The sequence below is a fragment of the Oryzias melastigma genome, linkage group LG6 (assembly GCF_002922805.2).
Source record: "Oryzias melastigma strain HK-1 linkage group LG6, ASM292280v2, whole genome shotgun sequence".
In the NCBI taxonomy this organism is placed as follows: Eukaryota; Metazoa; Chordata; class Actinopteri; order Beloniformes; family Adrianichthyidae; genus Oryzias; species Oryzias melastigma.
This window is the reverse complement of record NC_050517.1, coordinates 6,094,291-6,110,144: the sequence shown is the minus strand read 5'-3', so window position 1 is coordinate 6,110,144 and position 15,854 is coordinate 6,094,291. Positions and strand designations below refer to the sequence as shown.

Below are 15,854 nucleotides of genomic sequence, written 5' to 3'. Positions count from 1 at the left end.
CAGGAAATTTGCTTTAGTACGCTGAAATAAAATGTAAAAAAAAAAAAAAGCTGATTGAGAAGCAGAAAACAGACTTTCTGACATTTCTTGTCTGTTGCTGCTGCCTCTCACCTTAGGGGTTAGTCTGTTAATACATGACCGACTGAACATGCCGTCACTGAATACTCACACTGCTGCCAAACCTTCTCAACTGAATCCATCATTTTTCCTTTCACTCTGTCGAGTGCATGATGATACCAGAAAAAGTTTTTCATGATAAAAAAAGTTTTGCATTACTGATGCAGATACTTCATGTAGAATCTCCTCAGAAAGCATGAGAGACACAATTCTGAATCAAAGGGCACAAAAGTCACTGCAATAAAGCTACTGCCTGGGAGAACAGATGAAAGTCATTCATTTTTCTGGATTGTAATACATTTTTCTTATGATATGATTTCATTTTGGATCACTTTGTGAACCCCCTCACCAGATGAATAACGTCTTTTTAAAAGGTTGCAGCAGAGTTCCTCTGGGACATCGAAGGTTTAGAGTTTTACACCTGAACACATCGACAGACTGGGAATCAAGCAGGCGGCCTTCTGTACTGAAACCACTCAACCACTAGAGAACCGACGTGTTTTAAAATATCAGAACAGGTCCCGTTCAGGTAATGCTCTAAAAAGAATGTTGCATTTAAGTGCAGTCAGAGTCTTTAAATTTGAGTTTCATCATTGATTACAAAGAAGAGATATCTGGGAGGTCTGTCTGAATTTCAGCTCCGACAGAAGACGGCAGCTGTTTCAACTGTCCGCATGTATGCAGATGACGTGGTGATTTACACACTGAAACAAAAACACTTGTGTGTCTGAAGGTTTACCTAACAAGTGCCAAAGGTTAACACTTGTAGACCTGACTGGCTGACAGGAAACCCCTGAGGATGCTGGGAAATGACCAAACAGACATCCCCACCAGCTAACACAGCACAGACTGAGAGTCATTTGTAGGAAATAACAAATGAATGGACACAAGGAAGCGGGAGAGGATGTAATCCATCTATCAGCCACCATCACTCTAGTCTCCATCTTTCTCTCTCTGTCAATCTTCAGGTCAAATGTGGCTGCAGGCTTCAAGCTTACATGATGTTTTTTGCAGCAGCTGCTCCAAACAGCTTCATTTTTTTTACCTGACTCCCATGAGAGGAACAGGAGGAGTACTTCAGGTCAGTGAGCAGACACTCTCCACACCACTCATCTGTCTTTACACACACATGAACTTCAGTGACATTCCATGATAATCCAAAGAGCTTAATGTGAACCTCTTTGCAGCGATAGCAGCTTCAGCTTTCCTGGAAGACTTCAGGTCCAAGACTGTTTATGAGAGTCTTGGAGATTCTTCTGGTGGTGAGCTCACATGGTGATGATGTTCAGAGGGTCTCGGTCTTCACTCTGATACATCCCAAAGCATTTCTGTCTAGTTCAGGTCTGGAACTCTTCAGGTTCTTCTACACTAAACCGGCACATCCACCCATTTATGGGCAGTCATGTTGGAAAAGGAAAACCTTATGTGGGTGTTTGTTAGGGGTGTGCCAAAATATCAATATTGCGATATATCACGATATTTAGCCCTTCGATTGATTCTCGATGGGCTCTCACCAAGTATCAATCTTTAATTTTCATTTGAAGAGGTTGTAAAACGTTATATTCGTCATCCTTTGGTGAAACGTTCCTTTGGAGGTAGATAGGGGGCGCACACTGCACCAATGTTCCTGGCAGCTACTTGAAAAATTACATTTTTTTCTTCAGTTGTTTACAGCGATTTTGTAGTATGTATTGGCACTGCTGTTCATGTTTACTATTCTTAACACTGAATTTTATAGATAATTCAAATTAATTTTGTGTCATTGCTTGTCAAAGACATAGTATTACTGATTTCACTAATGTTGCACAAAAATGTCCATTATTTGATGTCAATAAAGTTGTTTATTATGATTGTGTTCCAGCAAAAAAATAAATGGGGATATATTTTCCCCAAAAATATGTGTTCTTCTATATAATGTGAGTTATTAGAGAAATTTTTCAATTACATTCACGTGATTTGCTATCAGTGAATCAGTCCCGTCTCCCCCTCTGGCCTTCAGTGGGAAATATCTCTCAAGTTCTAGCACTTCCTGGTTCTCCACATCCTATCAGTAATCACTGCCAGCTGTGTTTAGTCAGAGCACTGCATAGTGTGAAGTCTTGTTTGTGTCTCTGGCCTACAATTCTGAACGTTCTTCCACCATCTGCCTGATCCTCGCCTCTCGCCTCTCTCTCTGACCCATGCCTACCTCTCAATTTGTTAGGTTGACATGTTGTGTCAACCAAACAGGAGCTCAGCTTTGGCTCGTGATGTGTTGATGAGTCGATCAGCAGATGGAGTCCAAAGCCAACATGGAGGAGAATCTGATCGTTCCTGAACTTTTAACTTTTCTAAATTGCATCCATGCAATGACCAGTTAGTCAACAAGAAAATTAACCTCAAAACTAACAAACCAAAAAGCCTAAAAACTAAAGTCTTAAACCTTAAGTCTTATTCAATGGCATCTCTGTTGAATATCTCACAATCAAGAGTTGACATTTCTTAATTATCATATCCTAATTATTGTCCGGGTACACCCATAAATACACAGAAGAATGGAGCATCATTCCATCCTAATGCACCAATCATTTTATGGGCACATCAGTTCATTAGCAAACAAATATATAAAAGCAAACAGAAGGAATCGATCCTCCCACATGCAGTCGTTACAGAGCAGCTGAATCTGTCTTCTAGTGGTCGGGCAGATAGAATCACAGACCACAGACTATCAATGTGCCGAAACCAAGAATCCAGACCAGCCTGGATCCCAGATCCTGTTCTATCAATTACAGGAAGTCCTGGTTTGCTAATCAACTGATGTGTGAAGGTATATTGAACAAATCCCAAAACGTAGCAGAAGCAGATGCCACAATTAGAACCTTTTTAAATAGACTTTGACACTCTTTGTTTTTTAGGGATAATACAACATAACAATTATTTCAGATTTAATTCTGAATAAAAGTTGTTTAACCAATTTAACAGTCAGGTTCCTGAGCATCAGCGTCTGTCCAGGTGTGACATTTGCTGGACGAAACCTCACTTGACAGCAAGATAACTGGGATTAAAACCTGTTAAAGTACCGATGCGTTTCAGGAGGAACAAAATCTACAAGTCAAACAGCTTCTCCATGGAAGGTCTTCAGGGGAAATGTTTAAGGACATTTCTAAATAGCTGAAAAGTTCAGTTAGACATGCTGAGGTGAACGGACACCATGTGTGTGTGTGGGGGGGTTAACGTCTGTGTCTGTAGTGAATGGATGGAGTAACATGTCGAGTTGTATTGAGGGATTTCCCTCGTCAAATCAAGGACAGCCACACAAGGTCAAACAATGCAAAACGTAGAACAAAGACTGATTCTCACCATTGTAGGAGAGGCGGGGCTTGCTTAAGCACATGATGAAGTGAACCTCCATCTCATTGGACGCCACAGACTTGGAGCAAACAGGGCACTTGAATCCTGAGAAGACAAAGGTGAGAGTTGGAGCATGACCTTCACCTGACGACATCACAATGGGGGGGTGGGGGGGCACAGGTTCTGGTGAGATCTACAGGGATCTGATCCTGTCAGTATTATGGGACGGCTGAATTAACCCAACACTATTGCAGTCATTTCGCTCAACTGGAGGTTTGTCATCATTTTCTGTCATAGGATTTACAAGACTCTGCACAGATAAACCCAAACCAGACTCGGGGGAGGAGCTGTCCCTCTTTTGCTCTGTTTGAGCTCAAATGAACCTTCAGAACCTCCATGTTGGGAAGTGGCATGAACTAGAAGAACTTGCTGCTTCAAGCCTAAGGAGTGGCAGGATTAAACCTTGTTCCCACAATGGTCAGACATGGAGGTGGGAGTGTGCTGGTGTGGAACTTCTCCCATTATTAAAGGAGCCATGAATCCTGTTCTGCGATGACCTCTGGCGGTGGCGGCGGCCGTTATTCCATCTGAGGGGAACGACAAACCTAAACAGCTTTTCCGCTCTGGAGGATCTTCAGTCAGAAACTATTGAGCCTCTTCCAGAGGAAAGATTTGAACCCCGTTTTGACTTGTTTACTAAAGCAGCTGTTTGGCTGGAACCGCTTCAGCGCAGCAGCAGCCCAGCCTCTTTTCATTTGTTCTTTTTGTTCCAATTAGGCCAAGAAAAAAGAAAATGCAAGCTGTCACGCTGTTGTCTGCCTGTGCGCTTTGAGCGTCTGTGCATGATGAAATGTACTTTCTCCAATGTGACTGAGTTTTATGGAGTCTCGAAAGAGCCAGAATGAAATAAATATATACACCATTAAATAAATAAATAAATGTGTCATTAAATATTTAAAAGTGGCAATAAATAAATAAATGTTGAAATCAATAAATAAATGTTGAAATAAATGTGGCAATAAAATATTAAAATGGAACATTTAAACATTTAATGACATATTTCTTTATTTCATTGTCCCTTGTAGGTTAAAAGAGCCAAATTGAAATAAATAAATTTAATATGAAATAAATAAATAAATGTGTCATTAATTATTTAAAAGTGGCAATAAATAAATAAAAGTTTAAATAAATAAATAAATGTTGAAATAAATGTGGCATTAAAACATGAAAAGAGCTCATTTAAGTATTTCATGATGTATTTATTTATTTCATTGTCCCTTGTAGGTTGAAAGAGCCAAATTGAAATATATAAATAAATATGTCAATAATTATTTAAAAGTGGTATTAAATAAATAAAAGTTTAAATAAATAAATAAATGTTGAAATAAATGTGGCATTAAAACATGAAAAGAGCCATTAAAAAGCACTTTTTAACATTTCATAATATATTTATTTATTTCATGATTTAATGACACATTTCATGAAACAGGAAGTGGACACACCATTCAAATGCAATCTGTCAAACTCTGCCGTCAAACTCAGTGGGCGGGCCTAACTCTCATCATCGCTGCTCCATTTCTCTGGCCTGGTGTAGTCGAAATCAGTAATGGAGACCTTTGTGATCTTTCTTAATGGACAGGACGTCAAAGCAGGACCGTTGATCTCAAGAAACTCGGGAATCTTCTTTTTTAAAGTTTTGTCTGACACCTCACTCACATACACGCTGTAAACATTGTTTTGGTGAAACGAAGAACTTTTGTTAGGTTCGCTAAATAAAAATGTATTCTCCGTCCACTTCTGCGGCACCGTTGTTAACACCGGATCCTTTCCCCACGGAGTTTCCGCTTTTGTGCGGCATGGGAGAGTACCTGGCTGGGAACGGAGCTCGCCAAATAACCCTGAATGCAGTGTGCAAACGGGAGCGTTCCCACGTCAGCGACCGAGCCCTATACGGAGCGTGGAGAGGAAGCGCGGACATGAAGGGAGGAGTGTGCGCGTGTCCATGCGTGTCCGTGCTCCCTCAAGCGGACGAAAAGGAGTTTATTCTTCAATGAAGGCAGAAGCGCGCTCCTGTCTTTAAGGCACAGAGTGACACTTCTCATCGGTATCATTAAGTACGCTGTCGCCGTGCAGTTTTTGGTTCTGGAGAAGAAAAACATCTCTTCATATTGAGCAGTATTCTAATGTTCTTCTATGGACATTGCCTCCGTTCTGTAACACTCATCATTTTCAATGTTCAAAGATATTTTTCTGGACAGTTTTCTGCGTAGTCGCGTACTCCAATCGCTGAAATAAATTCAAGTTAAATTACGCGATCCGCCGGCTATTGCACACGGGGTGTAAAATTCCAGTCGTCTGTGACGTCACCAGCAGGTGTCAAATTCCGCGCAACCACAACAACTTGAGCGATTACGAGTCGGTTCGAAGTATAAACCAGCCAAGACAGGACTATTGTAAACACACCACTCAATATAATGATCATCACGCTAAAAAAATGAACAGAAACCCCCTCCCACACCGAGCCCAAAGCTTTTGAACACATTTATTGGCAGGCGAGGCAGCAATCCCCTCAACAACGACAGAGCCCAGGACCATGAAGCTTCTCCTCCTGGTGCGTTCACTGAGCCTCAGAACATAGAACATTAGTGGAAGTCTGATCGCCACCCAGCCTAACTAAGTCCGCTACTTTCTTATGATAAGGAAATAAAAACCGCCTAATCGACCCCAAGCCTGCCCAAGATATACCTACCCGCCTAAAGCCATTTTTGCCCGCAAATTTAGAACCAAAAACCCCCATATTGAGCGGGAATCCGCCCAATCTGGCAACACTGCAGGCCAGAGAAATGGAGCAGCGATGATGAGAGTTAGGCCCGCCCACTGAGTTTGACGGCAGAGTTTGACAGATTGCATTTGAATGGTGTGTCCACTTCCTGTTTCATGAAATGTGTCATTAAATCATGAAATAAATAAATATATTATGAAATGTTAAAAAGTGCTTTTTAATGGGTTTTTTCATGTTTTAATGCCACATTTATTTCAACATTTATTTATTTATTTAAACTTTTATTTATTTATTGCCACTTTTAAATAATTAATGACACATTTATTTATTTATTTCATATTAAATTTATTTATTTCAATTTGGCTCTTTTAACCTACAAGGGACAATGAAATAAATAAATATGTCATTAAATGTCTAAATGTTCCGTTTTCATGTTTTAATGCCACATTTATTTCAACATTTGTTTATTTATTTAAACTTTTATTTATTTATTTAAACTTTTAAATAATTAATGACACATTTATTTATGTATTTCATCTTAAATGTATTTATTTCAATTTGGCTCTTTTAACCCACAATGGCAATGAAATAAATAAATATGTCATTAAATGTTTAAATGTTCCATTTTAATATTTTAATGCCACATTTATTTCAACATTTATTTATTGATTTCAACATTTATTTATTTATTGCCACTTTTAAATATTTAATGACACATTTATTTATTTATTTAATGGTGTATATATTTATTTCATTCTGGCTCTTTCGAGACTCCATAGAGTTTATCAGTCTTCTGACAAATACTTTAGGACATTTTGAAATATATGCATTTTATTAAAATATTTATCATTTAAATGCTATAATTATGCACTGAATGGTTATAATAAAAAATGCTAGAATGAAAATCCTGGATGTGAAGCTCTGCAGAGGAGACCAGCTCTTTGTTATGATTTGCTGGAGGAGGTGCAACACTTTGACAGCTTGTGAGTCTGCAAACACACACAAATGAATTCACCATCTTCACGGCGGCTGACCCACTTTTCCCTCGGCTGCTATTTTCAGATGCTCCAACGGGACGAGCAGAACGAGAGGAGAAAATGAGTAGAAGGAGGTGCAGAGGGAAGCTGAGAGTGGAGGCATTTGGAGGAGAAATGGGGGGTGGGGGGTGGATTCAAGTCAGCCAATCACCACACATCCTCCAGGACATCTCATTTTCAGGAAGTGCACGAGGTCAGATTAGGACAGAAATACATCACAGTTCTGGTTCATAAATGAATGATGCTGATTCTCCGATGTTCTCATGAGGATTTCAGTTAAAAATATATCATTCAAATGCTTCATTTTTTTAACAAATAGAAGTTTTTTTCATAAAAGTGCCCAAAATGTCTTAAAATCCAAATCTTTAGTTAAAAACGAATCATATTGTCTCAGGTCAACAGAAAATAACTAGTATTTAATGCTGTTTGACAGATGTCTATTAAATATTCGCTGTTACAAAGTGATGTTCTAGAGACTGAAGGAGAAATACAACACTAACAGTTAACAGGTTGAGTTTGTTCTGCAGAGGAATATGATTTAAATTCTATCTTAGAGTTGTGAAAACTCAGCAGGCTCTTTTACTTCACTAGAAGATAATGAGACTGATCCATTTTATAAAAGCAAGAAATCATTCTCCGTCAGTGTTTTAACGGAGAGAGACGCTGAGTTAAGCTCAAGTTACAGGAAAGACCAATGTGTGTTCAGCAAACATACTCATGAGTACAAATACTTTCTTTTTTCATATAGAAATGCAAATATAAGCCTCAATATTAATGTCATAATCAGGGTAGAAATAGAATAAAATAAAAATAAATAAAATTAATGATTTGAGTATTTAATAAGAATATCATTTTTACTGCAATCAGTGTCTGAGATTCAGAAATGAATAAATAGTTCAGTCATTTTGAACAAATTACCTAATAACAAATAAGAAAAACTTCATCCTAACCTAACTACATCCAAACATTTAGACAAATTACATTAACGCGTTGAATGCTAATTACCATAACACATTTGTGATGATTAACGGGATAAAACGTGATCGGAATAAACATTGTGTGTGATGAAACTATAGATTTTTCATGTTTATGTTTCATGTTTATTGGTTAGCTTACCATTTGTAAAGTTAACATAATAAAGAATATAAACAAGCAACCAATAAAAAAAGGAACAGGCAGAACAGGCACCCAACACTGCGGCAGGAAATGACACAACAAAGCAGGTGGACTCGTGGGAGCAGGACAGTTCCAAGTGCAATCCAGACTTTAAAATCACTGAAATCTGGCCTTGTGAATGAAGAGGCTCCTATACATGAGTGTCATTGGATCAAATAAAAATAATGTTATTATTTAGGGATGAAAATCTAAACCAAACGTGACCCAAACAGCTAGATGTTTGTGAAACTCAGCATGATTCAGAGCATTTTTGCAGTTTCTAATTTAAATGTATTTCCCACTGTAGTCAGACATCCCATTGAAGGAGGAACAGTTAAAGTCAGAGAAATGACAGAGCTGCATCTCAGAGCCTGAAGGCCTCAGTTTGCATGCTGCCTATTGAAGTGCATGTCAGAAAAGTGAATCCTTTGTTTGTTCAGAAGACATGCTGGAAACAGCAAACATGTCACATCCTGATTAGCTCTTTGCATGGACACAACAGCAGAGACAAAGATGGGGCCGATCGAGAGATAAACGGACCAGCAGAAACAAACAACTGTCAGAGCGTTGAGCATAACAGACCTGGAGCTCAGACTCAGGCCAGTGCATATTTCATGAAGCCCTGGCAGCCTGAGACCTGATGGAACTACTCAATTACTCCAATACATCTAAAAATACCCCAAAGGCCCGGAAGACCTTCAGTGGGGAGAGACTATCCTCAGTGTGGCTCCAGATTTCATAAAAAGCCACACATATGTCAAAGTTACAGCTTATTTACCCTTTAAAAGAGGTTTAAAGGATTCAGCTCAAAATTTCTGAAGTTAAAATCATTTAAGCTCAGAAGTTAAAACACTGAAGCTAAGAATATCTGAAATTTAAATGATGCAGCTCAGAATTTCCGGAGTTTAAATGATATAACTTGGGTTTGTGTTAAAATTATGCATTTTGGAATGTTCAAAGTTTAAATGTTTAGAATTTCTGACGCCTAAATGATGCAACTTGGAAGTTTTGGAATTTAAATGATGAGGCTCACATTGTTTAAGGTTAAGTTCTGGGCCGTAATTTAAGTGAACTTGCTAGAAGGGACAGGTGGGCCATAAAAAGAGCCTCAGATATTCTTCAGGCTTTCCATCATGATGGTCCCACCTCTGGTTTAAAACCACAGCCTGACTCAACTCTGTTTGTTTTTCAGTCCTGGCTCCCAAAACTGGTTCCTAGTCACTAAAGTTTTGCTGGACCAGCAGGGGGGGGCACTTCATGTCTGTCACATTGGTGTAGGGGGAACAGTGGGGGGATCACACAGCCAAGAAAATAGAAAAAGACTAATGTACGCCTGGGTGAGCTACAGGCTTAAGATGTCAACTACGTTTCTCTGCAGGCCCTAGTGTTTGTAGTGGACATGAGCTGAGATGCAGGAGACACTCACAGACAGAACCTTGTTTGGACAGTAGCAGAAAGAGAAGGCTGCATCTATCAGCTGATCAGAAAACCTAAAAACCTGAAAGACCTTTCAGGGAGCACAAAAGGGAGCTGGGACAGCATTTAGAAACCCTCTCTGATGCTTTTAATTCCTGTAACGAAGGCGCGGAGGCGTTTGGATCCATGTGCTAGCAGGTGGGTTTATTAACATCCACAGCAGGAAAGGGCACAATACAGAGACGTAGTAAGAGCCAGGCAGAGGTCAGACCAGGAGCAAGGGAACATCCGAGAGAGAGCAAAAGAGTAGTCAGAGTCCAGGCGAGGGTCAGGGGCAGGCGGCAGGCAATCAGAGGGTCAGAGACAGAAGAAATAAGTCAAAGAATAACGCTCGATACTGCAGGCAGGGTGGCACAAACAAATACTTCGCGGGGAGTGGAGTGTGGAGCCAGACTAAATGCTGAGGAGGTGATGAGGTGATGGGGAACAGCTGAGCTGGTGAGTCCAGGTGGTGGTAGGTGGTGAGCGCTCCCTCTGGTGGCTGGAGATGGTAGCAGCAGGTTGCTCCATGACAATTCCATTTTTGCAGAAGTCACAACAATCCTCTCTTGATGACTTTAAACACGGTTCTGAGGAACCAGCACCGACCCATCACTGACCAGAGAAACTTGCAGACAAAGGTCTTAGGGTTTGAATGAGCCTCATGTTTTGGTCAGAGCTGAGCAGGAAGGATGGAGTTCTTTAAAAAAGCACAAGAGCCTTTGATCAGATGAGTCTTTACATTGACAGACGCTAGTTTTGCTTCGAGGTTTGAATGTTTTAAACACATTTAAGGACGTTGCTGACTTTTTTGGTGAATATTTTCTGAAAACTCATTTCATGAATAACTCGCTTGGTGAAATCCGCTACGTAGGATTACAGACGTTTTAAGGCTGTGTTCACACTACGCAATTTAAACACTTTTCTCAGACAGACATGAACATTTTCCCACTTTTCTTTCTGGTTTAAACTCTCAAAGTTCAAACATTCATAGAAAAATAAGTCCTGATATTAAGATCTGATAGAGATCAAAGATTTAAGTAGATTTGGCAATCAGGAGACATGACACAGAGGAGATTGACCGACCAACCCAACAACCAATCAGGATGCAGAATAAAAAAATAAGTGACAAAGCGAGATTGCAATAAGTGAAACACATTCAAGCGAGGGAACTCTATTTCTGTTCCCCGGTTTAATCATTTAATCTGAGGCAGGAGAGGCAGAAACCTGTCCTGCAAGAATTCCAGTCCGACTGTTTCTCATAAAGACGTGTGGCAGAAGACAAAAGCGATATTAACACATTTGGTTTAAGGCATCTATCTTGACACTCCAGGTTGGTGCACGAAAACTATAAAATAACTGGATACTTTGAAAGGAAGAATGACACATTCATGGATAATAGAAGCGGACGGAGCTGATCAGGTGAACAAAATACACAAGTCTAAACAGAGTCTGAGCAGAGGTAATTCTAAGGCCCGGTTTATACTGCATAGTAATTTGTAACCGCTCGGGTCACATTGGTTCCATCAGAAGGGAATCCCCCCAATCACTGCAAAATGAGACGCAATGGATAACATCGTCCACGACTGGAATTTTATAGCTGTAGTCCCGTGCACATCGCGCCATTTAACTTGAACCTATTTTGAGGGATTAGAAGACGTGATGGTGGAGCAAACTAGATCTGGAAAATTGCAGACCAGACAGCAATGAAACATTCTTAATGCAGGAGGGGTTAGAGATGATTTCATTCTGACTGTGTCCAAACTCCTCCCCCACTCACTATATAGAGCATTTTCTAGTGATGTCTGAATCTGTGATTCCAAAATCGAGTGCAATAGAATTTTCCACGAAGTCTTTGCGAAAAACTAGAGTGCATCAATGTTCACTAAATTAGCAAATATAGACCACAATGCATTGCGGTCAAACAATTTTTTGCAAAAAATGTAATTTGTTAATAAACCATCCACATTTTCATCATCAGAACACAGGAGGCTCACAAATAGACATTGGGAAATGTTTGTATTGATTCAATTTTGACTTCGTGAAATCTGTGACTTCACATCAGGCGTTTAGAAAAATATGAAAAATAGTGAGTTTGGTGTCTGAATTGCTTTAAAAATCCAGGGCACTATATAGTCCTGCACTATAAAGTTTAGTAGTTATGGATTAGGATGGGAATTCGGACACAGCCTCTGGCTCAGTTCCAAACAACGCAACATTTTCACTGCGTATTTCCTTTCTAATGCATCAGTAAATTCTGCTATATTTGATTAAAGGGGCCAGAACAGGATTTTCTCAAGTCTTTCAGAGTAAACTATATCCGTATAAATGATCATATATTACCTTTGGAACACCAAAAAACAAATTATTTATGAAATATGAGTTATTTTTGCGGACTCCTTTTATACCTGGAAGTATAATGACTTGATCTCTGAGGCTCCGCCTATCGCTCCCTGAGGGTGCCACCCATTTTGTGATGTCATCCTAGAGCCGGCGTGTCAACCACAAAATAAAACATGAAATTTGTAGAAAACATTGATCATACTGACGTTTACAGCCCACATTAGGCTCAGATAAATTTGTGATGGCTAACAGGTTCATTTTTGCGATTAAATTCGGTCAAATAATCCAGAAAACACCAGATGAACATTTCAGGATTTTTTGAATTGATGACATATAATCTCTGTATCAAAAATCCTCTTTGCTTTCATGCAGATCCATTTACCTTTCTGCCGTTGTTCAATAATCAACGTTTAAACCAGTCCTCTCAATTCGTCGCTCGCTTTTCCTCCAGGAAATAGTCTGCTCCCTTTCTCCAGCCGTCTTCCCAAATATGTTTAGGATTCATCTCAACACGTTGAGCAGATTTGTCACCAGCCCATAAGCTCCTACGCCACCCCGCGGAGTTTGAACTCAAAGGAATTTCTTGACCAGCTGCACAAGCTACAACATACATGAAAAAACATGTATTTTTAAAAAAAACATCTCAAGCATCTCAATATATCACTATGAACAAAATACCAAACTAGTGAAACACATGAATGTCTGGAGAATCTCAGCTGGAGTCGCCTGCACCATGCCGTTTCCTGAGCTTCTTCAAAGCAGTTCCCTGAATCAGCAGGTAGTTTGAAAAGGATTAGATCCTCTAACATCCTGTCTTTAAAACAGAGCTAACATTTCTATGATAACCTCTGAAACTTCACTGTATAAATGCTGTGCTAACGTTTGGTTTGCTGCTTCCTCAGTCTGAATCAGTGCAGCCTTATGGACCGCATGCTTTCATGTTTTTGTTGGTTGGGTCCCTTCTGTGCAGGTTGGCCGTGGCTCCCTGGAGTCCCCGCCCCTTCCTGCGGTTCTCTGTTGGAGCTGCCACAGCTGCCTGCACTTTAGTTAATTGATTCAGTATTTAAAGAGATGTGTCTGGGTTTTGCTTCCTCATCTGCTTCCTGGAGACGGTCCAGTTTAAGTCCATTTGTCCCACACCTGTTGCAATATTTGTTATTAATAAATTTACTTTTCTAATTTGACTTCTGCATCTCCCTGCATCTGGGTTTTCCTCAACCCCTTACTGTAACACGAGGAGTTTTATGACTCCGATCATCCTTTGGTCTTCAGATTTGGCAAACCTGATGCTTCTGTGTTTTAACTCTGATTTTCATTGAACGGAGAAACTTAAAAACATGAAAACACTCATCAACTTGTGGCTCCTGAACCTTAGAGGATCTCAGGATCCAATTTACAACAACCTTGATGACAAAGTCCATCTCTGATCTGGATAAATAAGTCTGCAAGATTCTTGAACTTCTCCCATCCACATTCTTTCCTGCTGTTCCAGGCCCAGGAGAGTAAAAGACAACAAGCAGACCTGAACATCAGAACACTGGTGGACATTTCCGGCAGTCTTTATATCACTATCAGCTCATGAACATCCAACGATCTGTAAGTGTCTGTGTTGGTGACACCCTCAGCCTGCAAGACCCAGAAACAAAGGGGTTTGAGTGAGACCATGTGGCAGGCTGCAGGGTCGGTGGTCTCCAGGCCTTCTATATCTCTAAATCAGGGGTGTCAAACTCAATCGCACAAGGGGCCAAAATCCAAAACACACTTTAGGTCGCCGGCCGAACAGGAAAAACATTTATTGAACACACTAAAACTACATTTTTAAAACTTTAAAACCATAACTTTTCAACATAATTATGAAGCAGATATATAGCATAACCTGTGATAATGATAGTGTGAATGCTGTAGCTGAATTTGACCACTGAAGATGCTAATGCTGATAGCTGAAGATGCTGAAATTGATAGCTAAAAATGCTGAAGCTCATAGCTGGAAACACTAAAGTTGATAGCCAGCTAAATTATTAGCTAAATGCTAAATTAGCCTGAAATAATAACAAAAAAAACTTAGGTTAGCCAAAACTGCTAGCATTTAGCTGAATTGCAATTAGCTAAACTCCGAAATAGCCCCCCAAAAAATCTTAGTAAATGCTTAAATAGTCCAAAAAGCTATCAGAATGCCAATTTTTAAAACTTTAAAACTGTAACTTTTTAACATAATTATGAATAATAAAAAGTCAGTTGGCTAATATTATTCCAGAATAAATCAACTTAAACCTTAAATAACTTTGAATATTTTACTCTCCATAAAAATATATTTTGTCAAAATTGTACAAGTTAGAAATAAGTGCCAGATAACATCGGGTAATTAATAACAATAAAATAAAATGATCTGGAGGGCCGGACAGAATTACCCAGAGGGCCGGATCCGGCCCCTGGGCCTTGATTTAGACACGTGCTCTAAACAAATGGTAAATTTGACCTCTGATTTTTACTTCTTCTTCGAGTCAAATAAGACCCTAAGGAGACACGTCTCGACATCTATCCGACACATAGTTGACACGTTTTAACCTATATCTGTTTTCATTTGGTTTTGTCATTTAAGAAAAGATAAACTTTACAAACTTTCACACCTACACTAAAGCTACGTTCACACTAGGCATGTGACGTAGGTTCAAGAATGCTCATGTCCACCACCTACAGTTGGAAGAAGCTTGGTACATATTATCAAAGCGATGTAAATCGATCTCGCTTTCTTTCACGGCTTTATTCTGATTTATGAAACACTTGGTGTTGTAGAATTCCAACAGAGAACAAGTCATGATTATTCATTTCTCCTCCATGATTACTCTTAAGTTCACACTTATGTCCATCTATGCATCACTACCAAATCTGAGTCCCGGATTGGTCAAAGTTCAACCCGGTTTAGCTTTCAATGCATGTTCAATTGCTGCATGTTTTGTATGTAGAACTCCAAAACGGTTTAAGAAACTTTGCGTAGCGACGCATGAAAATTTTGAACACAGAAGCTTGAAACTCAGGTTTACGTGTGTCTAGTTTTCATTGGGAATGGTCGCTATGCCGACGGTGGTGTGAACATAGCGTAACCATAGACTGTAAAAATAATGGACAGAGCGAGCAATGAGGTCCCCCATTGGAAATGCTTTACTTCCTCTCCTCGCGAAAGTAGACCGCCGCTTTCACCGTCAATTCCTGAAACGGATATCGCCATTTGCAAACAATCTTCAGCGATTAGTCTGAGTCATAGCTGAGTCATGGAATCTACAGGAAGTACTGTCGCCAATCAGGAGTGAGTTTATTGCAACCGTCTGCCTCTTTCCACGCCTCGACCACGAGACCGCGGATGTAAACAGCTTCTACTTTAATAACGGCGGCTCGGGAGAATTGTACAAGTCATTGTTGAAGCCTTTGAGGGAGAACCATTCCAACATTTGATTCTGTCAGCGGTCCTTTGGGATTTACTTACATTTATTCCTTTTTGTTGAGATAAAAGGAGCATTTGGGTGACGCTCTCTTCACATGCGTGGTCAGGTTACAGTCTGATCTGATGCACGTGAGAAGCGCGTTCAGCGGTATTTAAAATAAATAACCATCCTAACAAGTGAACAGCTGGATCTTTT

The 15,854-nt window shown here is 39.7% G+C and overlaps 1 protein-coding gene across 1 annotated transcript in view; it reads right to left on the bottom strand.

Moving 5' to 3' along the window:
* The window catches only part of znrf1 (zinc and ring finger 1), a 53,475-nt gene that overhangs the window by 11,742 nt on the left and 25,879 nt on the right, over nt 1–15,854 (bottom strand). Inside the window, exon 2 of the mRNA XM_024259148.2 lies at nt 3,457–3,552. Within this exon, the coding sequence (XP_024114916.1) occupies nt 3,457–3,552 (96 nt within the window). The remainder of the gene's footprint in view (nt 1–3,456; nt 3,553–15,854) is intronic.